At 41.7% G+C, this 24,198-nt stretch overlaps 1 protein-coding gene across 1 annotated transcript in view; it reads left to right on the forward strand.

The window, feature by feature from the left end:
* The window catches only part of PEPD (peptidase D), a 76,988-nt gene that overhangs the window by 39,366 nt on the left and 13,424 nt on the right, over positions 1-24,198 (forward strand). The window contains exons 10-11 of the mRNA XM_042437574.1: positions 16,350-16,418; positions 20,687-20,764. Coding sequence (XP_042293508.1) covers positions 16,350-16,418; positions 20,687-20,764 — 147 coding nt within the window. The remainder of the gene's footprint in view (positions 1-16,349; positions 16,419-20,686; positions 20,765-24,198) is intronic.

Raw genomic sequence — 24,198 nt, forward strand, 5'->3', positions numbered from 1 at the left:
TAGGAAAAAGGCAGACTGTCAATGAATGAATGAATGAACCAGCTATTTAACTAAGGGAAGTAGAAGAATAAATATATAGTCTAGGAGAAACAAACACTTTGGGCCAAAACACACTGCAGAAATAATCCAGTTTGACACCGCTTTAACAGCCCTGGATCAATCCTAGGGAATTCTGGAAACTGTAGTTTTGTGAGACCTTTAGCCTTCTCTGTCAGAGAGCTCTGGTGCCACCGCAAAACTACAATTCCCAAGCACTGAGCCAGGGCATTTAACTGGATATTTTTGCGGTGCACATTGAATGCAATCCTTAAGCTGCTTTGCCTTTATCTTTCTGCATACCTTTCTCAGCTTGTGCCTTCCTTATTCTCGATCACTCCGATTTTATCGACAAAGTCGTGAGCTTCACGTTCTGCGTCAACTAATAAGCATAACTAATGAAATTTCAGGTCATTAATTATTTCTCGGGGGCAGCTCCCTCCTTTCTCTCTTCTCCAGACAGTGCATGAGAAAAATATGAATTAATCTGTCCTCTTAAAAAATGGTTAGGTTTTTAAAAGATGTTTGCTTTCACCCAGCTTATTATGATTTTCTTTCCCCAAATAGTTAGACTTTTCCCTCTAGCTGGTGGCGACATCTGTTCCGTGACGCCAGAGTTCGGCTTTCCCGGCGTCCATTTTGACGCATGAGGGCACACCTTCATTATGCTGCAAGCTGAAGTTCAGGGTTTGCTGGAAATCTCCTTCAAGGCTCCATCGCAGTCAAGTGCGGAAAGAGAATCCTGCGACCTGTGGATTGGTCCCTATGGGAGCAATTATTCTTTTTCAGTGAGGTTTTAACTTTTCTTTCTTTCTTTTTGTTTTATTTTTAAGCACTGAATATTATAAGTGTCAGGAACAAATTTTAACCCCAGCTTCTCTAAAAGAATGTTTCCATACCTGCTGGCGTGAATTACAATTTTTTAGTCTGAGCGTCTGCATGTTTTTTGCAATTAGTGTTATAACTTTTTGTACATATCTGTGTGTCATGACGACACCCATCCTCATCATCACATTTATTTGTGCCCCATCTTTTTCCTCTACTTGCAACCCAAAGGTCTAATCTACACTGCAGAAATAATGCAGTTTGACACCGCTTTTAACTTCCATGGTTCATTGCCATGGAATCCTGGGATTTGTAGTTTGCTATTCTGCTGGAGTTCTCTGACAAAGAAGGCTAAACATCTCACAATACTACAAATCCAGAATTCTGTAACATTGAGCCATGGCAGTTAAGGTGGTTGGAAATTGCATTGATTCTGTTGTGCAGATTAGACTAATGTGGTTGGCCAGGGGAAAAAAGTCCAGATCTTTTTCTGGCTGTGAGATTGTGGCTAATCCTCTGTGTTTGTATATGTTTGTACCTTGTAAAGAGTGTTGGACTACAACTATGGAAACCAGGGTTCGAATCCCAGCTCAGCCATGAAACCCATTTGGTGGCCTTGGGTGAGTCACACACCTCTCAGCCTCAGAGGAAGGCAATGGCAAACCCTTTCTGAACAGTCTTGCCAAGGAAATCCACAACAGCCTATAAATCTGAAATGTTTTGAATATACGCAACAACAGTAAACATTCAGGGGTAGCTGTGTTGACCATTTAACAAATGCAAACAAAAATCCATCAGTTTTATTGGCAACTGAATTGCACAATATACTTGTTGCAACCTTTTGAAGCTCCATGGGCTTCTTCATCAGGCAAAATGATTCGTAACATCTTGCCTGATGAAGAAGTCCATGGAGCTTCGAAAGCTTGCAACAAGTATATTGTGCATTTCAGTTGGCCAATGAATGCAACAACAGTGTTTACAAAGAAAATCACGAGTAAATATAACACCGTCTCTTCGATATTTTATTCACTCTAAAAGAAAAATGGTCATAATCATTCTTTTTCCAGGAAATGGAGGCTTTGGAGGGAAAAAAGAGGAAAGAAAAACAGGGGAGGGACTGTTTTTCTGAATATTTTCAGGATTTTCTCCCTCCAGACCTTCGCATCTCTACTCAGAGGAGGAGATGTCACCCTCTTTCTCTTTCATGGTGGCTGCTTTTGCTTTGACCTACATCTTATTTCTTCTCCGGGCTCCAAGCAGAGAATAAGAGAGCGCTACCTGTTTGCGTCCAGAGAACAATACCTCCGATGACGGCAAAGAAATCTCTTCTCCGTTTGACAGCTTCTTGGGAGAAAAGCAGCTTTTCTCCTGGTTGGGTCTGATCCAATTCACTTAAAGCTGTCAAGTGCACTTCTTTTTCCCCCCTTTCTCAGTTCATGGTCAATATCTTTATTTTATTTATCTATCTTGCAGCTTTTCTCCAATAATAAGATAAGTTGGTTCAGAGGGAACAGAACCAGTTATCCTTGTTAAAAAGATTTTCCTTTTAAAAGTTTGGAAGATTAAGGTTGCTGCTAGCCTTCCTCCTGATACTTGGATCAAGAGAAGCAGTTCAGTTTTCTCCATCAGACATCATTTGGTCTTTTCAGATGTGCCTCTAGTCTCTGCGCCTTCTGTGAAAGCATGAATTGTCATTCAGTCCCAGCTTCTGCCTTTTGTTGTTGTTGTTGTGTGCCTTCAAGTTGTTTCTGACTTACGGCAACCCTAAGGCGAAACCTATCATAGAGTTTTCTCAGCAAGTTTCTTCAGGGAGGGTTGCCATTGTCATCCTCTGAGGCTGAGAGAGTGTAACTCATCCCTAGTCACCCAATGGGTTTTCATAGCTGAGCAGGGGGTCAAGCTCCGGTCTCCAAAGTCATCGTCCAACGCTCAAACCACTACACCATGTTGTTTCTACATATTCTCACTTCACCAAGGAGCAGTTCCTTGGGTCTTTGAATCTCCTCTTTAGGCTCTGTATTTTTGTCGTTGATGTTATGAACACAATTTCAAGTGGATGGAAGGAGTTGGAGCAGAAAGCAAAAGCCTTGACTCTTGGCTGTTGCTGCTGCCACCGTCGTGCCGCGTTCCCAAAGACGTTGCTGGTGGCTTTGGAGATCAAACGGCAAAGAAATAGCTTCTCTGCTGAGAACCTGGGAAGTTTTTTAAAGTCGATAACAACGAGGAACTTCCTTTTGATTTGCAGCAGAGGCTTTATAATCGTCTGTAAGCTTTTGAAGAGGAAAGGACTCTCCTTAGGGAATGGGGAGGGCAGGCCAATTAGCAAGCCAACTCCCTTGCGGTGGCTTCTCGGGTTTGCAGACTGGGCTTTGAAAGGGAACGAAATCGGTCCCAACTGGGTGCCCCATCACCTCTGTAGACGGAGTTCCCTTTGCCTGAAAACCCATTTGTGACGTGCATACTACTACATGTCCCTTTGTACTATATGTCCCTTTGTTCAGATGTTGCAAAAGAAGGAATTCACTACCTCCTGTGTGCAACTCCCTTGGAGAAGGGGCTCTTTCCCTGTTTTATTGTTCAGTGTATATAATAACAATAATAAAATTTTATTTATATCCCACCTCTGCAGTTGGATTGAGGGGGCTTACAACATTAAAACAACACTAAAATACATTAAAATACCAAATAATATTTAATATAATAAAAACCTTATAACCTAAAAACCCACCTACCCTCAAGTTTAAAATGACATTTCAAACCAAATACCAATAAGCAAGGTCAAGCAGGTGGACAGTTGATGGAGCAGACAAGTTAATCTGCTGGAAGAGATCTGTCTTTTTTTGAAGCTGTCAAGGTTGGTAATATTCGGGTGTATACTCATGTATAAGTCTTGACATTTTAATTAAAGGATTGGCCCCAAAACATGAGTCAACTTATCCACAGGTCAGTGTAAGTATTGCATCCCTCCATTTGTGCGGACTTGAAGTCTGCGGTCTTGCTCTTTGCTTTCTTATGGTTCAGTGTACACAAACTTTGCTTCATGCACAGAATTATTAATTCATATTATGTATAAAATTACCTTCAGACTATGTGTATGCAAAGCAGAAATGAATTTCACGTCTAGACTTGTGTCCAATTTCCAAGGTATCTCATGATTTTGGAAATATTCCAAAGTCCAAAAAACTGCAAACTCTCAAACACTTTTGGTCCCAAGCATTTTGGATAAGGGAAACTCAACCTGTATTGTGAGTCACAAACACAGTGAGTTGGGGGAACAGGCAGAAGACTCGTATTTTCCCTTTGTATGGAGCTGTTCCAACATGGCGCAGTGAAAGTGCCTTTTTGCCTCATGGCAAAAAAAACCCCAAACAAGCAGTGGATGGTGTAATGGCTTGCTTTAGCCATTGCAATCTCTGGGAAGTGATTACTAGTTATGGTCTAAAGGGCTCTTGTCCAGGAGTGGGCAGGCACAGCATAAGTGGAACGCTTTTCTCAAGGGTTGCACTAAGCGATTGCTTTTTCAATAACACTCCCACAATACCACCAGGTCCCCAGTACGGAGGGATTGTTTCTCTGGCAATGAGTTCAAGAGGTGTTTAACGAAACCTCTTTCTCTCTCATGCACATGAATGCACACGCATGCACACCCTCTCACTAGCTCCGGCTATGAAGGCCCCTGTTTCCCAAATCTTTTAGCGCCTAGATAATGCATCCTATGCCGAAACCCTTTTTATTTTGTTTCTCTTCCTGGGGTGTCTCTTGTTGCATTCGTGTAGTACAATAATTAATTACGGTTAAGGTAGGATTGATTTTCTTGCTAGCAACAAAACAGTTGTGCCATGAATGCTGAAGAAGAGGCATTAGCATAGGGCATTTTTATTCTAACAAAAACCCGCTTCTGGGAGGGAGCCATTTAATGTGTTTTATGGTCTGTCGCTTCTTCTTCTGTCTCCTACTCTGGCTTTGCTTCTTAGGAGGACCAGGAGTATCCAGGGACAATATCAGGTTTGTTACTCGCCACAATCCCCTTCATTATTTCATGATTTGGCAATGTTTGATTTGTGGACTGCAGAGAGTAGAAAAATGGGGTATTCTTCACGGTTGCACCACAGATAGCCAATTCAGATCCCGAAAGTGTAAATAGTGTTCAGCATGTTAGGGATAGTTATGTGGGAGAAGTAAATAATGCTTTCTCTGCCAGAGAGCACTAGTGCTGTAGTTCAGGAGAAGGCACCAGAGAATCTCAAGTACCTCACCAAACTCCAAAGCCCAGAATTCCCTGCGATGCCATAGCAGTTAAAGCTGTATGAAACTGCTGTAACTCTGCAGTGTGGATGCATCATTTGAAAAGCTGAAGCTACTGATCCATTTCTTAGGTTTGCCCAAGCAAATACCATTGAGTAACTGGAGATGAGGTGGTCTCCTCACCTAAAAATCTCGGTGTGTCAAATAAACTCCAGGACAGAATGAATGCTAAACTTAAGTCGATCACATAGTTGGTGAGTAGGATTTTAGTCTTGTAAAAGCAAGATTTCCGTCTTAGCTAGCGGAGCCGGGTCTTTCCTTCAGATTTCTTCTTTTTAATCAAGAAAGCATTTTCAGATTAACTGAGTCCCACAGAGGTCAGGCAATATTCCATAACTTCCAATAAGAAAATGGGTAGATTTTCCATTTCTGTTTCATCTGTTGGTTTTATTCCATTTTATTAAATGTCCTTCTTGCCTGTCATCCCGGATTGGAGACTTAAGATGGCTTATAGAAGTCTTCTCATAAAGTTTTAGCACAGGCTGGTGTTGGGAGTTATAGTTGTGAGCCTTGTGTGATGAAGTCCCTTGTATCTGTGCTCAAAGTGCATTTCAAGAGAAACTTTTACCACTTTTACCACCAACAAGCTAATTGTCACTTCTACCCTTTTCTCCTCCCCTCCTTCATTTGGTTTCCCCAACTTCCTAGGAACAAATTGGCACTCGAGCGGTTGCATCGGGAACTCGATTAGCAAACATTATAATTACTGTTTACCTAAAATAACGCAGAGTGATGTTAAGCTCGTTTTGAAATATTAATTAGAATGTTTTTTCCCTCCAAACGCAACGATATGCAATTCCAATCAGATGAGAAGATCTAGTGGGGGTAAGTGGATTTTCCTAGTTGGTGTGACTGGCATATATAAATATGTGTACTCACATCTCCTGGCAATGTTTAGTGTACTTCCATGGCTTGATGAAAGAGCATATTTATTTTTAATTATTCAGAATCCAAACCAGCTTCATCCAAAGCACAAAGCAGAGATGGAAGAAAGCTTGGTCTGTAGAGGGGCCCAGGCCTAAAGCATCCTCTCCCCAACTTGCCTGGCTCTAAGTTCCTTCAAAACTTTGTAGGACTGTTTCTGGGGGGAAATACAGGGAGGGCTTGAATGCAATTAGTCTTGGCGATTTTAACATTCTTCTGTATTATGTTCTTGATTGAAGACCTTCTAAAATGGTAATGGAAAATATTCTCTTTGAATTAAATCTACAGTATAAGGACATTTGACTCAGTGCATTCAGTTCTGGGCACTTCCTTTTAAAAAGGATATAGACAAGTTAGAATGGATTCAACAAGGATGTTAGGTCAACAAGGATGGTAAGTTCTATGCTGCCTCAGAGAGTAGGACCAGTTCTGATGGTCTGAAATTACAGAAGAATAGATTTAGATGTAATGTTAGAAGGAACTTCTTGACAGTAAGAGTAAATAGGCAATGAAACCAATTGCCTAGAATGGTGGTGGGATCTCTATCTCTGGACATCTTCAAAAAGAAGCTGGACAGCTTCCAGATGGGGATGCTCTAGGTGGAGATCCTGCATGGAGCAGGGGGTTGGACTGGGTGGCCTCATCCAATTCCAGAATCCTATGAATGTTCTCAACATTCATCAGAATTCAGAGATCTAGCTGTGTTAGTCTGGAATATCAGTAGAGGCGAAGGGATCTTCCACAGATGCATTGACATCTGGAAGTAGACCAAGTTTGCAAAAGCTTAGGATATAGCTTCTTTACACAGTTATTCTCAAAGGTGCTACAAGGTGCATACTGGCATTCATCAGAACCAGTGTTCAGTCTTGGCAAAGTCCTCCCATTGATTTCAGTGGTACCAAAGTTCAATTAATGTAGTATAGAATATCATTGGGGCACTATCGTAGTGTAAAAATAATTGTCTGTGTGGTTCTGCTTTCCCTGAGATAGCATTAACTGTGCAGCCAGTAGTTGTACAAGCACACACCTTTTCCTACACTTTTGACTTGATAGACAGGGAGATCATCATCAGCTGTCCAACAAGTTAGCTTGGTGCCCATTGTGCTATCAGCTGCACAAACTGGGATCTGGCATTGCTACACTGTTGTGTACTTACACTACATTAAAGGTGTATAGTGGTGTGTCTTTTTCATAGCCCAGCTTTCCCTTGTGGTGTATTAGTCCTCCATTGTTGATGCGCTTAATGGCTGATAGTTCCATCGTCCTCCATGTGGCTCTGCGGAGCCATCCTTCTTGGGTCTGGCTCTCCAAAGAGTCATTCTACAGTAGTGAAGCACCAAGTGTTTGAAATTCAGAAGGCTGTAAAATTGATTCTTCCATAAAGAGGTAATTTGTGGCAAATGGGATAATCCTCTGGGTAGCCATTCACTCATTTTGTATGTCCAGGACTCCTAAAACAAGCAAGGAGAAATGGGGGGAGGAGGACCTTGCAGGATGCTTGTGTTCTGAAAACACTTTCCTTACCAGGAAAGATTGGCGAGGGTAAAGTCACCATTTATTTTGGAAACCCTGTTGCCTTACAAATGTGATCAATATGCTTAAGGACTAAATAATGTGTGTTTAATGTGCACATACAGGCTTCACAATTAAAGCTGGTGCACTAAGGATGGAGAGTTTCAGCTTTTCTGCTGAGTTGGGAGAATTAGGTGGTTTGAGCATTGGGCTAAGACTCTCTAAACCAGGGTTTGAATCCCCACTTAGCCACAGAAATAGACTCAGAGGAAGGCAACAGCACCCCCCCCCCCGAACAAATCTTGCCAAGAAAACCCCACAATCTGTTTGCCTTAAGGTTGTCATAGATCAGCAACAACTTGAAGGCCTGCAACAACAGCAACTCTTGGTGACAGACTTAGCTGAATCTGTGGGTTGTTTTTTTTAGCTATGTGAGCTGCTATTTTCTTTTCAAATGGAAGAAATGTCTTCTGTCGGAGAACACCATAGCTCTAGCAATGATTGCCACCATCTTTGCTGGAAATGCAAATGCCTCATCTTGAGTTGTATAAATGGTGGTACCCAGATGTTCAGCCCAGTGAGAAGGTCCAAGTGAATCCTATTGACAGTTCGTCCATGAAAACATAGGAAACTTCTTTAAATGGAAGCAGACTGTTGGATCTAGCTCAATAGTATCAGCTCTGACTTGCACTTGAATGGAGGGCATTGTCCATCATCCTACATGGAAACCCCTCATGTTCTTTGGTAGTCTTCCATTCAAATACTGTCCAGGCCTGAAAAAAATCAGATGAAGTTGGGTGTGTTCAGCATAGTATAGTGGACATTGTTGTGGGGCTGGAGCAGTAGGCAGCACACCAATATCTCTTCCCAACACTGTATCGAGTACAGTGCAAGAAATGACTCCTGCTCTTTTATTCTATAGACGTACGACTTCCAGTTTCATCTTGTCAAGTCTCAAATCACTGAATGCAGTAAAATCTTGACACTGGAACTGCAGTGCAGTACAAGGGACTATGCTGGAGCAGGCAGCATTTGGAAATAGGTTTAATAACTGTAATATATCAAGTGTGTTGGGCTGTCTCGGGAAGCTTTAAAAAGGGCCAGAATAGTAATGTATAATTTTTAAAAGATGGATTATACATGAGAACGCCTAGCAGTGTCGGCGTCCATGCTTAGTACTTCAGAAATAATCTAGAAATTACACTTCGGATGTCCTCCACTTCCGTGACAATTTACGGTCCTTACTGAGGGAGAGGGGCTTGGAGGAAAGAGCTCTCTGGATCCTGTTTTTAAAGCTTTAAAGCTAGCCCCAACCTGCAGTGGACTCAATGCCTCACTGACATAGAAGCCACCAACTGCCCCCTTCTATTCAGACCACTGAACACAGGTACACACCCAGGTTTTGTAGCTTTTTCACACCAACAACGAAAGCTGTTTGTCTTGAGATTTCAGGTGTTCCTCTGTCATTTTTATGGCTTTTATTCATTGCATGTGCAATCACTGATGCAGAGGAAGAAGGTACCATAAGTTGAAATGTGGTGCAAGATGTGAGTTAGATCTCAGATGCGATGAAATGCTGCCTTCATCTTGTGATCCTCCTCCAGGCTGGAGAAACCGATTTCAGTCTCTGAACTTGATAGGCCCTTGGGTCTAATTTGAGCAGCGTGCCTTGCTTAAATTGTGTATAGGTTGCAGATTGGCCTTTATCTTAGATATTTGTTTATCTGCCATTTTTCAAATGACATCTCTGATAGATTTTGCACGGAGATGGTCCCTTCTGAACAGCCTCTCCCAAAAGCCTCTGCAAATGTTGACTTTGGATATAAGTGCAGCTTCGTCAATGAAATCCAATGCCCCTACTCAGCCATGCATGCATTTTGTTCTTCAAATATTTTTGTTTAAAAAATTTATAACTCTTTTCCCTTCCAAACACCCTTTGCCCACTTCCAGAGTTCCAGCATTTCCAACTAGAGACTGAAACTAGAGCTCTGTGTCAGAATATATCGATCTGCATCTTGTTGTTTGCCCCCAACTTAGAGCAGACCCATTGAATAAATGGATTTAACTGCATGTTAAATCTATTAATCCAATTAGGTTGCATCACTAGCATTATAGTATCCAGACTGAAGAAGGTAATAGTACCACTCTATGCTGCTTTGGTCAGACCTCACCTGGAATATTGTGTCCAGTTCTGGACACCACAGTTCAAGAGTGATATCGACAAACTGAAGGGTGTCCAGAGGAGGACAAACAGAATGGTAGGATGTCTGAAAACCACCAAGCCCTGTGAGGAGTAACATAGGGAGTTGGTTATGTTCAGTCTGGGGAAGAGAATGTGAAGCGGTGATAGGATAGCCCTGTTTAATTATTAGAAGAGGTGCCATGTTGAGAATGGAGCAAGCTTATTTTCTGCTGCTCCAGAAAATAGGACACAATGGAGCAATGGATGCAAACTACAGGAAAAGAGATTCCACCTCCGCATTAGGAAAAACTTGCTGATGGTGACAGCTGTTCAATAGTGGAAGGCACTGCTGCCTCGGAGCATGGTGGAGTCTCCTTCCTTGGAGGTTTTTAAGAGGCGGCTGGATGGCCATCTGTCATAGGGAGTGCTTGGGTTGTGTCTTCCTGCATGACAGAATAGGGTTGGAATGGGTGGCCCTTGGGGGTCTTCTTCAACTCCACCTAGACCCACGTACTGTAGGGCTTTATAGGTCATAACCAGCACGTTCATTTCCCAAAAATAAGCAAACAGTCGAAGCTGTTGCATCTTCACTTGCAACAAAGATGTTGTGTTAACAATCTGGATGCAGCTTTTTGGGTCAGCTGAAGCTTCTGAGCACTTTTCAAAGGCAGGTCCATGTAACGCGCATGACAATAAATGAAATGGGATGTAACCAAGGCATGTAATAGTGTGACCTGATCCGCCTTCTCCGGGAACAGGAATCGTATCACTTCTGCTTTGGTTGGACCTCACCTGGACTCTTGTGTCTAGTTCTGGGTGCCACAATTCAAGAAGGATGTGGACAAGCTGGAGGTTGTCCAGAGGAAAGCAGCCAAAATGGTGGAAAGTCTGAAAGCCACCAAACCCTACAAGGAACAATTTTAAGGTGCAATGTAGAGAGATTTAGGTGTGATGGAGGAACCTCTTTCCATTGCCAGTGCTGAAGTGAGGTTCACCTGGATCATGTTCTATAAATGGGCGTCATTTTGTCCTTCATCCCAGGCAGCAAAATGGGTACCATTTTGTCTTCCACCTCAACCCTAAGTATTCCTTTTTTTCCCCCTCCTGTAATTGTTCCCCCACAGTTTGGAAAGATCTTTTGTATGGCCGCTATATATGTTTTCCAACCATCATAGTTTCAAGATTCTCAGCTCTTTCCATTCTGTGGAAAATGACATTATAAAATTATGATGAGGCCTACGCTCATGAAATGCTGATTTCTGGATTGCGACCCAGAGGTTGCAAAGGAGCCATATTGGCTTGGGATTTATAGTAAGAATGTGAAATTAAACCCGTATAATTTCCTGAAGGAAAAAAAAATACCGTATATAGTCTATTAATGCTGACTACTGAATCTTGAATATATTAGAAGCAATTACACAGTGGATAGCTCTGTGTATTATTAATTTGATTGAAAGATTTTAAACACAATGCATTACTCACTGGAAATCCCTCGCAGCCTATTGTCTCCTTTTATATAATTCCTGGCGGTTCAACCCTATCCAAACAGCAGAAAAGGAGATGTAAAATTAATGTATAGTTATTACCAAAATTACCTCATAAATTAGTGAAGTCTCCCATCAAGGTTAAAATGAACATTATTATTCTGGGCGAGAAAAAGTCTCAAAGGCTTCCAGTTCTGGGCATCACTCTTCTTGCAAAATAGGTCTCTTTTGGAAAGCAAATGGGTACGTTAAGTTATTCTATGAGAGATTCTAGCAACAACAGGATCTGAGAGGCAAGACAAGACATTGGCAACGGAGTGGTGTTTTGGTCTGCTGGACAGGTGATGTTCAAGAGTAATTCCCTTTCTGCACTGTCTCTGTGGCTTCGTCTGCACTGCAGAAATAATGCAGTTAGGTACTGCTGTAACTGCCATGGTTCAATGCTATGGAATACTGAGATTTGTAGTTTCTTTTTAGCACCAAAGCGCTCTGACAGAGAAGGCTAAATATCTGTCATGACTACAGATCCCCATAGCAATTGGCCTCTTTGACCTTTGTCAATGAAATTAAGATTCTATAGAACTGGATGCACTCTTCAAGAAGAGGATTTTTCTTCCTACATTTTGCTGCTGCCATATTAGTTTGCAGCAGAATGTTGGACGATTTGGACTCCATTGGGCTTTTCATTAGCAATGTCATTGGTAGCATATTCTCTCTCTCTCTATATATATATATATATATATATATGAAGATATTTTGATACAAAAGGTTTTCCAGTGTCTTCATTAATTTTTCATTTACATGTACTTTGGGATACATAGTGGGGGACCCTTTACTATTCTCTCCCTATTGTTTTGGAGTAGTATCAGTGAAACTCTCCTGTTGTGTTGGGTTCTTATGTCTTCCTGCATGGCAGAATGGGGTTGGATTGGGTGGCCTTTTGGGGTCTCTTCCAACTTTGGGTCGGCAGGCAAGGCTAAAAAGTTATTCTGGCTTAAACCCTGGAAATTGAGGATCTGAACACAGCTGATCTCATTTGATTTCAGAAGCGAAGCAGCATCAAGCCTGGTTAGTCCTTGGATGGGAGACGACCAGGAGGGAATTCTGGCCCCTCTGTGTTTCGGAGCCGACAGAGCTTAGAAAATTTGGTTGTATTTTACTGCATTAGTGACTATTTTAAAGCTCCCTTCATTTCCCTGTCATCCCGAAAGGAATGATTGGTGATTCATAAAGAAAGGGTATGTTTTGTGCCACATCTATTAAAGCATGTTTTATGTGTATCGGTAATTAAACTGTAATTGAAATCAGGAGTTCCTCTAATTATTGGTTTAACATAATGCATATTTTAAAAAGTAGGTGCCTATAAATGTCTCCTTTTTATACTGTCAAAAAATGGGTTTCTGGTCACGCCGTAATTACAAAGCGGGATTAGTTAACACACAGCTTAATCATTCTGCCGTCAGAGGGTTCAGACTTCATTAATTAAATGTTAATAAATAGTTATAAACACACTAAAAACAATTTAAAACATGCCAGTTGGAATCAATAATTATTAAAAGTCTTGAGAGAGAGAGAGATAGAAGCAGAAAGTTTTGAGACTTTTTATGTTGGCTGCTTCTTATTTAAAAATAAATTGAGCATGAAATGATACTACTTCTAGGATTGAGTGGAGAGTTGTAGTAGTTCACCATTACTCTACAGATCCCAAACTTTTCTGGGATACAGCCATGGGCAGCTAAAGTGGTATCCAAGTGCAATAATTCTGAAATGTAGATATACCCCAATCCTTACTCTTTCCTAGCATAGAAAGTGAAATTAACGTGCGATAACTTTGTAGTGTGACAAGGCTCCAGAAAGACTTCAGGACCAGGAAAAAAAATATTTTTAATTATATTTTAATATATTATATTTTAATTATATTTTAAATGGGTTGCAGGCCTGTCCTCTCATGCTGTTTAACATTTTAAGAAATACCTTGTTTGGACTTTGGAGGGCCCAGGAAACAGAAATTGGTCCCTTGAACTTGACTAAGCCTGCTTCCGCACTGCAGAAATAATCCAGTATGACACCAGTTTAACTGCTGTGGCTCAATGATCTGGAACTTGTAATTTTAGGAGACATTTAGCCTTCTCTATTAGAGAGCTGTGGCGCCGCAATGAGCTACAATTCACCAAAATTCCATTAATATGGACCTGTGGCAGTTAAAGTGATGTCAAACTGGATTATTTCTGCAGTGCAGATGCAACCCAAGTTGCCCACTCCTGTGCGAAGGGAAGGCAGCTCCTGAATCCAGACCCAGCGTCTGTAGTAGTGCTGAGTGAATGTGTTTGAACAGAGGAGATGATTTATGCTTCCCTGTGTTGCAATTAAAATGCCAATTATCCCTCACCTCCCATGCTTTGCTCCTGAACCAAAAAGCGATCAATTGGTTTCATTCTTTGTAAATCGCCCATGATGAATGTGTGATTTACGGGTTCCTTTCACTGGGAGGTGTTTTATTTTCCTTCTAATTTATGAACTCTGGGCTGCATTTCTTTCTTCCACTTTTCTTTTCCTTCTTCTCCTGATGGCCTAGGACAGTGATGGTGAACCTTTTAGAGGCCGAGTGCCCAAACTCCAACCTAAAACCCACTTATTTATTGCAAAGTGCCATGTCCCTCTGGCTTTCTAGTAACAAACTCTGGCAAACTCTGTGCTGGGGCGACAGCACATGTGCCCACAGAGTGGGCTCTGAGTGCCACCTCTGGCACGCGTGCCATAGGTTCGCCATCAATGGCCTAGGAGCTTCTAGGCTCTCCAGCACAACTCTATGCTCAGCTCCCAGCAGCGTTGCGCCTGGAGGACCTAGAGATTCCTAGAGAGAACATACTTGAAAACCGAAAATAATCAAATCTGCAAAACTCAGAGCCACAAATGTGGTGGGCCAACTCTCTCTAATGCTACCTGCATAGCATAGCCGAACCCATGTTTCTAAACTTTCCTCTGATTTCTTGCCTTGTAACAGCGTCTGCCAACAGACAAGCTCATAAGTGTCCCTGAAATCTGAATGGCCTCCATTAACACTCCATGTTAATGAAATGATTTTAATATTGCAACAAATGATTCCTTCCTCCCCACTCCCGCCCCCCGGCCACCCAGTCCTTTTGGTATTAAAGGGAATTGGATGGTAATTAGAGCATATTTTACAAAGACTGAAAGGGGATTCTAATATATGCTTGACTCTTAAAGCAGTTAATCCCCTATTAATTGTACCAGGGACACATCTGTCCTTGTCTGATGGCCGAGCATCCATCACTTCGGTCAGGGAAGGACCAGGGCTTCGGGTGGAGAAAGAGCTCCTCCTGCAGGAACATTGGATGGCCGGCCGTTCTGGTTCATCCTTGGAGTTGCTACGATCATAGAAAGTTGGATGTTTCTGGAGAGAAGCGTCTGGCGTACTTAGCCATATCTTTCTTTTCCTCTGGTCCAAGAGGTCTTCCAAGTTTTTGCAACAGCACCAGATCCAAAAATGAAAGATGATGGTGGCAAGGGTCAGGGTGGGAATGATGATGATGATGACAGTGTTGATGACAATGACATAGTCATTCATGCCCGACTCTTTTTGTTCTTGTGTGCCTTCAGGTTGTTTCCATCATACAGCGACCCTAAGGCAAACCCATCACCTCCTTGAACAAATCTTGCCAAGAAATCCCTGTGATGGGTTTGCCTTGAGGGTTGCCATAAGTCAGAAACGACTTGAAGGCCCACAACAACAACAATATGGGAATACTAGGTGGGGAAAAATTCATGCACGAAACCCCAGGAAGCCATGATTGCTGGTCAGAGTTGACAATACAGGGTTGGATGGGCCAAAGTTGTGAATCGGGACAAGGACATCTTCTTGCCTTAGTGCGAAAAAGCTTTCTTTTGTTTGCTGGCTTCTCCGAAATGACCTGGGGATAGCAAGCCAAGCTGCCATGCTTCTAATAGTGTTAGCCAAATAACAATCAGATTTTGTTAAACAGATTGCAATTGATTGCATTGCAGATGCTGAATGAATTTAAAACGCTCCCCACTTTTACTGTTTGGTTTTTTTTTTAGGTTTTTAGGTTCCTAGATTGTAATTCATTCTTTCTTCTTTTTTTTAACCTCGAAGTTTTAGAATGGCCAATGGCTAAACAATAAAAACTAACTGAGCCGAACTGACAGAGTTACAACTTGCAGTGGAATATATTGTTCTTTTTTCCTCCCCTCTCTCTGCTTTTATTTTATATTTTTAAAAAAGAGGCAGACTTCAGTGCTGCAAAGATAGGGCTCTTGCCTTTTCCCTTGCTGAGAATTAAAGGGGAAAAGTGTGTGTGTGTCTGTGTTGATTAAAACTGTTCGTTATTTATTTCCCCCACATTTTAGCTTTACTAGGAGAAGTTTGCAGGCCCCAGTTTGAAAATAAATGCTCAACTGTAGGCTCTGTTTCAGAGGAAGGAATGGACCAAACCACCTCTGAGTATTCTTTGCCTAAGAAACCCTATGAATTTCATGGGGCTGCCGTAAGTCAACAGGTGACCTGAAGGCACAGACACATGCATCCTTACCTACAAACAGCACCAGATGCCATCTGATTTTGGAAACTAACCAGGGTCAGCCCTGCTTAGTTTTTGGATGGGAGACTGCCAACAAATCCTAGGTACTGTAGGTTCTGTTTCAGAGGAAGGAACTGGCAAAACCACCTCGGAGTGTTCCATGTCTAAGAAATCCCAACAAAGTTTATGGGGCCGCCATAAGGCAACTTGAAGACATGTATATGCACACACATAGAAGGCACCAGATCCCATCTGGCACATCCATTTCCTGTGTCAAGAGCAGAGGCTCATCTGGAATCCAAAGAAATTGCATGACTACAGATCATGGTCTTGTAGAGGCTCTGAGCATGCATTTCATAAGCATCTACTCATAGTATCAACCAGGGCAAGACACTTTTGAAGCAGTTTTTGGTCATGCAGTTGCAAGGTGGAGCTGCTGTTTTGTGTTTGTGTGTATTTTGCTTGTTTTTTTGCGGGATGTGGTTGCATCAATGATCAATCCCTGGCTTCTTTGACTTGCAGCCTGTTCCAACACTATTGCTACAACCGAGGAGGCATGCGCCACACTTCCTACACTTGCATCTGCGGCAGGTAAGACACCTTAAACTTCTCTCCTTCCTCCTTTTATTTCTCCTGGGCTTGAAATTGCAAGCTGAGGCTACACAATTGCCTTCTTATTAAAGCCTTTGGAGTCTAACCTCCTTTGACTGCATGTGAATAGGAAGCCCCTGCCTTTCGACAACCCTGTTATCTGTCCACTTGCTCTTTTTGATAGTTGCAAGTTTACCTACTTATGTAGTTACGGTCAGCCCTCCATATCCACAGGGTTTTTTTTCATCCACAGTTTGAAAATATTTAAAGAATATATAAGTTCCAAAAAGCAGAACCAGTTACTTCCCAAACACTGTAACAAGGAACTGGAATTAATTATTTTCCAGGGCAGGACTTGGGAACCCTTGCACCCTTCTCTTTCACAACAGATCACATCCATGCCACTGACTATGGATTAGCAAGGAAGGAGCATCTCAGTGCTTCAAATATTGAGGAAGCGTTTTTAAGAAATGCTTTATTAGTGGGCATGTTGGAGCTGTAGCAAATAGGCTTATTGCAGGAAGAAAATGCTACAATGAACACTAAGGGACCATGAAGCGGAACAAACCTCTTCAAGTGTGACTTTGGAGAATATGGCCTTTGTATGCAATGAGATGCTCCCACTCTTTCCTATACGTGAGAAAGCTTGGAAAAGCTCTTGGAGGTTTCTCATTTATAGGATTGAAACCAACCTGGGAGTCCATAACGGCATCAACAAATTCTGTGCAAGATGCAGAGTTTGTGTAGAGTTTTTAACACATTACATTTTAATACATAACTGTTTTAACTTTTAAAATGATTTAATTGGTTTTTTAATATATATATATATATATATATGTATGTATGTATGTATGTATTTAATGCTTTTGTATTTTTAAATTGTATTGTTTTACATTTGCTGTTTGCTGCCTTGAGTCCCTATATTGAAAGAAAGGTGGGATATAAGTGAAGAAAAGGAAGGCAAGGAGAAGAAGAGGAAGAGGAGGAAGAGTAAAGGCAAAAGGATAGAGGGATTTCTCACCCAGCCACAGTTTCAGGGGGAAAGTGATTTCTGCCCCCGCCTTGCCTACTAACCTGAATGAACTGTTGCTTCTAATGAAAAAAGAAAGATCCTATTACTTCTGGAGAGCCTTAGACAGGCATGGGTTGTTTGTGGATTTTGTTCCACTCTTCTCTGAAAGGCAATTGGGTTTCTAAAACCTGCTTGTCAACAGAGATCAGTGTTTTCTACTTTTCATCTCTGTTTCCAAACTGACTTGCAAGTGTGTAGGGGATGTCTGGATGGAGCCTTGTCTCAGAGTTGACCCTCCTTGAACGCAAGGATGTTGCCATGTCCGCACAGCGGGCCGGAGTGTGATATCCGGAGGGCACAGACGGAGACGCCCCTTTAATGCCCCTCGCCAGGCGCGCTTGATCTCTGGCAAACTACCAGTAATGAGGACCACTGAGAAGGAAGCCTGTCATGGGACGCCTCTTGTCAGTTGGCAGAGACAACCTGAAGCCTCCAAATAAATAAAGATGCATGGTTCCCCTTCCCCTAAACACCAGCAGCCCTAAGAGAAAGGAAGAGAAGGGTTATAAAACCATAGATTCCAATCCAAGAAATAACTGTTTTTTGCTGTATTCAGCTGTATCGCAACTCCAGTATATCTCTGAATGCAATGGTAATAATTGTGTCATAAACAGTTAGCAAAATTAAAAATTACACTTTTCAATGACAGTGCCATATACACAGCCTAAATGTATTTACATGCACAGTCAGCCCTCCGTATCGACAGATTCTTTATCCATGGAGTCAACCATCCTCAGTTTGGAAATATTAATATATTCCAAAAAGCAAACCTTAGTTTTGCCATTTTATATAAGAGGTACCATACTTTTGTAGATATGCCTCCTGATATTTGCAAAATTATTTGCATCTGATCTGAACTTCAGAATGCCGTACATTAAAGGAATAATAGTAATAAATGAAATAGCAACAACTCTGACTTTTGGGGTCTAGGTATCTTGGCAGAAGCACCAAATGACACGAGCGTGTAGGTGGTCAGAATGTCAGGATGCTCGAAAGACCGCCGATGAACAGCGAGGATAATTTGTTTTCTTTTGCACTGATGTAATCGGTTTGAAAAAAAATATTTTATAACCCAATAATTGTGCAATTAAAACTCTCGCTGAATCATTGCAACAACAATATTACAGTCTTCCTTCGTAGGCAACCGTGCGGGAGTAGCATCCATCCACTCTATTTAAAACCCGGTCCCACTGGAAATCTCCTCGTAATGCAGGCTGACAGTTTTAATTTCCCCTTCATTTACTGGTTCCTAATTAGTGATTGTCTAAATGGCATTCACACCACCAGGATTTTCTTTTTTTAAAGGTCTTATACGTTGGTGCTGTAAGTAGCATGCCTAGTCTGGCAAACGCAAAGGTCGTGGATTAATCCTCTCCGTGAGGCATGGCTTCTTATTCGGGAACGATGGGTCTCTGGTTATCACCACCATCCCATCCTGAAGAAACACAATCTCATTGATTTCAGAAGCTTAAGGAGGGCTGGTTAGTCCTTTTGTGGGAGGCCATAAAATCATAGAGTTGGAAGAGACCTCAAGGGTCATCCAAGCCAACCCCTTTCTGCCACCACTTCTACAGGTACTTGGTTCCATTGCCAAAATGCTCTTGCTGTCAAGAAATCCCTTGTAACTTTCAATTGAAATCTACCCTCTTGCAACTTATTGTCCTATCTTCTATCATAGCTTGTCCCATCCTCCATCATAGCTGTATTATGGGCTATTCAGTATTCATGATGGAACTAATGTGGTAAGCTTGTCATATTAAAAAAAAACCTATACACTGGTGCCTCGGGTTACGAAATTAATTCGTTCCGCCATTCCTTTCGTAACCCGAAAATTTCGTAACCCGAAACACTTTTCCGTTAGCACTGGAAAGCCTATAGCTGCACTTTGCAGCATTTGAATTTCGCGCCGAAATGAATTTCGTAACCCGAAAAATATTTCGTAACCCGAAACAGTTTTTGCCAATCCAACTTTTTCGTATCCCGGAAATTTCGTAACCTGATCATTTCGTATCCCGAGGCACCAGTGTATAAAGTCATAGATGGAGAACTTGATGCTTCTAGATCTTTTGGACTACAAGCCGCAGAACCCACCAACGCATAGTGAATGGTGAACGAACAATGGGATTTTTAGTCTTGGAGAAGGGCCAAAGTTCCCCCCAAAGTAAAAACTTTGAGACATTAAATGAGGAAGGCGACTCCTTTTATTGTTAGGTTTGGACTTTGCTCATAAATTAATAGCAGACTAAGCCTCGGAGGATGACAATGGCAACCCCCCTCTGAAGAAACTTGCCAAGAATGCCCCATCATGGGTTTGCCTTAGATTAGAGTCACCATAAGTCCAACATGAATTGAAGTCACACAACAACAAGAACAATAACACCAGGAACACATCCTTTCTGGTTCTCTTCTCTCAGCAACGGACATAGAACAGCCAAAGTTAGAATTCAATGCTGTGAATGGATTCAGAATTCAAAATATCCTGGTGGCTATGGACGAAGGATCCCATTCACAAACCTCTTCCAAAGTATATATACATTTGGTGGTTGAATTGAGTCTTTTTGTCTGTGTTTGAGTCTTTTTTAAAATTTAATGTGTGAGCAGCATACACCCAAGAAAGATAAAAGAAAACCAGGGCAGCCTGACTTTTCTTCTTTTGTTTTAACTTGACAATTGATGAACCTAAGAAGAATATCAAAGGATGGAGTGAAAAGGGCCAAAATCAAAAAATTGGTTGCCAAAGGGAATCTTCAGAAGTGAATCAGAGGTTTTCTTGGGGTTTGTAGAAACAAAAAGGCATTTTCTGTCTTCCTTGGTCAGAAACAGGGCTTTCTGTATGTTTCACAAAATGAGGTAGAGAAAGAAATCAAATGTGGCAGTTTCTCTTGATTGGAGATAATGCTGATATGGGCATTTTTAAAGAAATAGTTGGGTGTCCAAACTGACACCTGATTTAAAAGAAAGAAAAAATTAGAGATGCATAAGTGTCAGCATTAGAAATTGCAGAAAGAGACTGGATGGACTAGTTTGCAATAAGGCTAATTAATATATATGTAGAAATGTTTTTATTTATTTTAAAAAAACATGTGTGAATCTTTCTCCAAAGGTTTTCCAAAGTGTTTGGAGACTGTCGCTCAGTCACTCTTAGGTTCTTTATTAATTCGTATATATTTAATTATGGTCTTTTTTCTTCCCCCAGCGGGAATAACAGTTCAGTTTTGCACTATGGACATGCCGGAGCTCCAAATGAGAAAACCATTGAAGATGGAGATTTGTGGTGAGTAAATCCACAGAGTCATTGTAGGTAGATCTGTTACCTACTCCATTTTTTTAACTTCTGAGCATCCAGCACCCCATTGCCTTCCAACATCCGAATTCCCCCTGCCACCTGCAAACCTTAACCAGACAATACTGGGTTAGATGGGGAAAGGATCTGATTCAGTATGAGGTTAGTTTCCTAGATTGCTGTGCCACTTAGGTGTTTTGGTTGGGGTTTTTTAAGTAGCTGTTTTATTTCTTGGGTGGGTTTTGTGTCCTGGGACATTTCAGGAGAGGTCACATTATTTACACCTGTACATTCATAAAACTGTAACCAAGTTAGTCTCTGCTCAGGGATAGCGTGAGCAGAGATGGTGGAAGGAAACACCACTTGATTTCTTGTTAAAACTGTTGATGATTTGGGAGAGCCCTTTGTTGGAAGACCCCAGAAGTGCTTGTTGGCCCTGTCATCTTAGCAGCATTTATTGTTGTGTGCCTTTGAATCATTTCTGACTTACGGCGACCCTAAGGCAAACCTATCTTGAGGTTTTCTTGGCATGATTTGTTCAGAGGAGGTTTGCCTTTGCCTTCCTTTGAGGGTGAGAAGTGTGACTTCCCCAGAGTCACCAGTGAGTTCCATGGCTGGGCTGGGAATCGAACCCTGGTCTCCAGAGTCGTAGTCCAACACTCAAACCACGTTGCCATACTAGGTCTCAGCAGAATTTAAGGCAACTCTATTTCTCTCCCATAGAGCTGGCATGAAAGGAAAATGTTCTGGTTATCTGACTTAGTCAATTGGATGTGGCCAAAGTGTGACATTTGGACCCCACTTTTATGGCCTCAGTAGCCTGCTCACCTGTCCCCCAACCCGGCTCCCCAAAATGATTTTTGTTAATTTTGACATATTTTGAAACAGTTGTGTTTATTGGAGGATGAATTTTGATGGAGCTGGAAGGGGTGTTTGTCCCATCCTTCACGCAGTTGCCCAATCCCATGCTAAATGAGTATTTCCAGATCTGGAGTACAGCTTTGGCATATTTTCCATGTAGAGTTTTCAGATTAAAAACTGGAGAGGGTCCTTTACCTTTTAATGCTTGTGTACAAAAAAGGTATTTCAGCAGGGGTTGCTTATCATGCGACCAGGTAATAGGCAACATGAGCTTAGATTTCCTCCTTTATGCACCCCTTAAAGCTACACTAGCTATTTCCAGTTTTCAGTCTGGCAATCCTATTTCCATGATGTGTGATGGTTGCTTTTTCCCCTTCTCCCATCCTAAACAATCCATAAGTATCTTGAACTGAAATTAGCAAAATACGCGGTATCTGAGGTCTCTATATTTTCCATGCCTGAGTGCTAATCTTCAAAAAAGGAAAGTCGAAAGAGAGATTGGAGGTTGGGGTTGGGGGGGGGGGGGGGTGATGGTGTATTACAACTGCAAAACAAAAGTGATCACGTATGAAAAGTCTTCCTTGTTCTCCTTTGAACATCTTGTTTCCTCGGGCAAGCGGCATAGAGGTACCTGGTTCTTTGTGTGGGAATCCCTTAAGCAAAACCGTGTTCCTTTTGAAATCGGAGTTGTAGAGCTCAAGGTTTGGCATGTCTTCCTTTTTCCCTTCCCTTTTCTGAAGGAGACTGTCCCATATCTTTTGTGCTGAATGCCCCAGAGGCTTCTACAAAGGTTGGATTTGATCTGAGAAGCTCACTCCCCCTCTTTAGAAACGCAGAGGTTGTTCTTGCAAAGTAGAAGCATAGAGAGATTTGTTTGCAATGGTGGAAATTCAGCCACCTTAGAGAAGGGACTGCAGGACACAGGGGTGGGCATGCTTTTAGGGTTTGGGGGACAGTTGCAGCAATGTGTCCAGCAAGGACAGAAAGTGATGTTTCAGGTAGCTGGGAGTCACTTTTGGTGACTTCCATGTAGGAGAAAGTAGGCTCAAGTCCAAAAGCTCATGTTACCAACTTCTCTCTTTCTGTTAGTCTCAAAGATCCCTTTGCATACTGATTTTCCAGACTATAACATGGCGATGTCCTTGAATTCTACCCCACAATTGGCGATAAGTCTTCAGGACCTGGGCTAGTTCCTTTCAAGACCTTAGCTAGCAATTTTAAAGCTGCATCTGAGGAAGTAGGCTCAAATGTACGAAATTTCACGCTTTACCAACTTCTCCCTTTCATTTAAAGGTGTTGCAAAATCCCTTTGCGTACTAATTCTGGGGTTGTGCACCAACAGGATTCCAGAGTGTTAATGCACAGCCCTGGTCCCAATTGATGCCGCTTCTCCTTTTTCTTTCATTGGCAATGTCATTCCCACCAAGGCTGCAAAGAGACATCTGCACAGTTTGGATCAGTGCCACTTCCATACAGTCCCAACCCATGCCTGCTTGCAACCAAATCGCCCTCCTTGTTGTGGACCCAGACAACTTGGATGAATTTATTTTTCATTAACTCAGCATTGGATCCTGTCCAAGAGTTGACCCTTTTGATATTTTTATCTAGTGACACACTGTTTAGCACTGCTTTGGTTTGGGTCGATTATGGATCGTTGTCATAATCTGAAATGGATTGTCACAGTTTCTTCTTCTTAAATTAAGAGAGGAGTCAAGAAACTCAACAATCCTGAATTAAAGGCTATTTCTGCAAAATCCACATGAAATGCTCCATGTCAGAAGTGAGGCATGGGATTTCTTCCTAAAAGTTTCTGGCTGCCTTGTTGTCTTGTGTTGTTTTTCCTTTCCTTTTGATGAGCAAACTCCAGAGAAAACTCAACAGCGTCTGAATTACGTTTGGCAGGTTTTCTAGCCCAAAGCAGACTGTTGTTGCTGTTATTTTTAATGTATATTCCAGCCTTGCAGAATATTAATATTTGGGTACGGTTCAAAATAGGCAGCTTAGTAAACATGTGTGTGTTGTGCTTAGATCTATCTCTCTCTTTCTCTCTCTCTCTCTCTCTATATATATATATATATATATACAGTGGTGCCCCGGGATATGAAATGATCGCGTTACGAAATTTCCGGGGTACGAAAAAGTTAGATTGGAAAAAACTGTTCCGGGTTACGATATTTTTTTTGGGTTACGAAATTTATTTCGGCGCGAAATTCAAACGCAAAGCGCGGCTAGCGGCTTTCCAGCGCTAACGGAAAGCCTTTTCGGGTTGCGAAATTATCGGGTTACGAACGGAACGGCGGAACGAATTAATTTCGTAACCCGAGGTAGCACTGTATATATATATATGTCTTGAAATGATCCTAAGGTTCCAAAGCTATACTCAGCAACACTCTTTGTTGATTAGCCCAAAAGGTATTATTTATACATTTCCATTTTGTGGGAGGAAAAAAAATTATTATTATTTTCCATTTTATAATGATATTTCTTCTTCGTGGTCTCTGCGAATCATACAAATGGGTTTCACTGCAGGGCTGGGACCCAGAGGGACTTACAGCATTAAAAAG

This window comes from Sceloporus undulatus, chromosome 8 (genome assembly GCF_019175285.1).
Source record: "Sceloporus undulatus isolate JIND9_A2432 ecotype Alabama chromosome 8, SceUnd_v1.1, whole genome shotgun sequence".
Classification (NCBI taxonomy): domain Eukaryota; kingdom Metazoa; phylum Chordata; class Lepidosauria; order Squamata; family Phrynosomatidae; genus Sceloporus; species Sceloporus undulatus.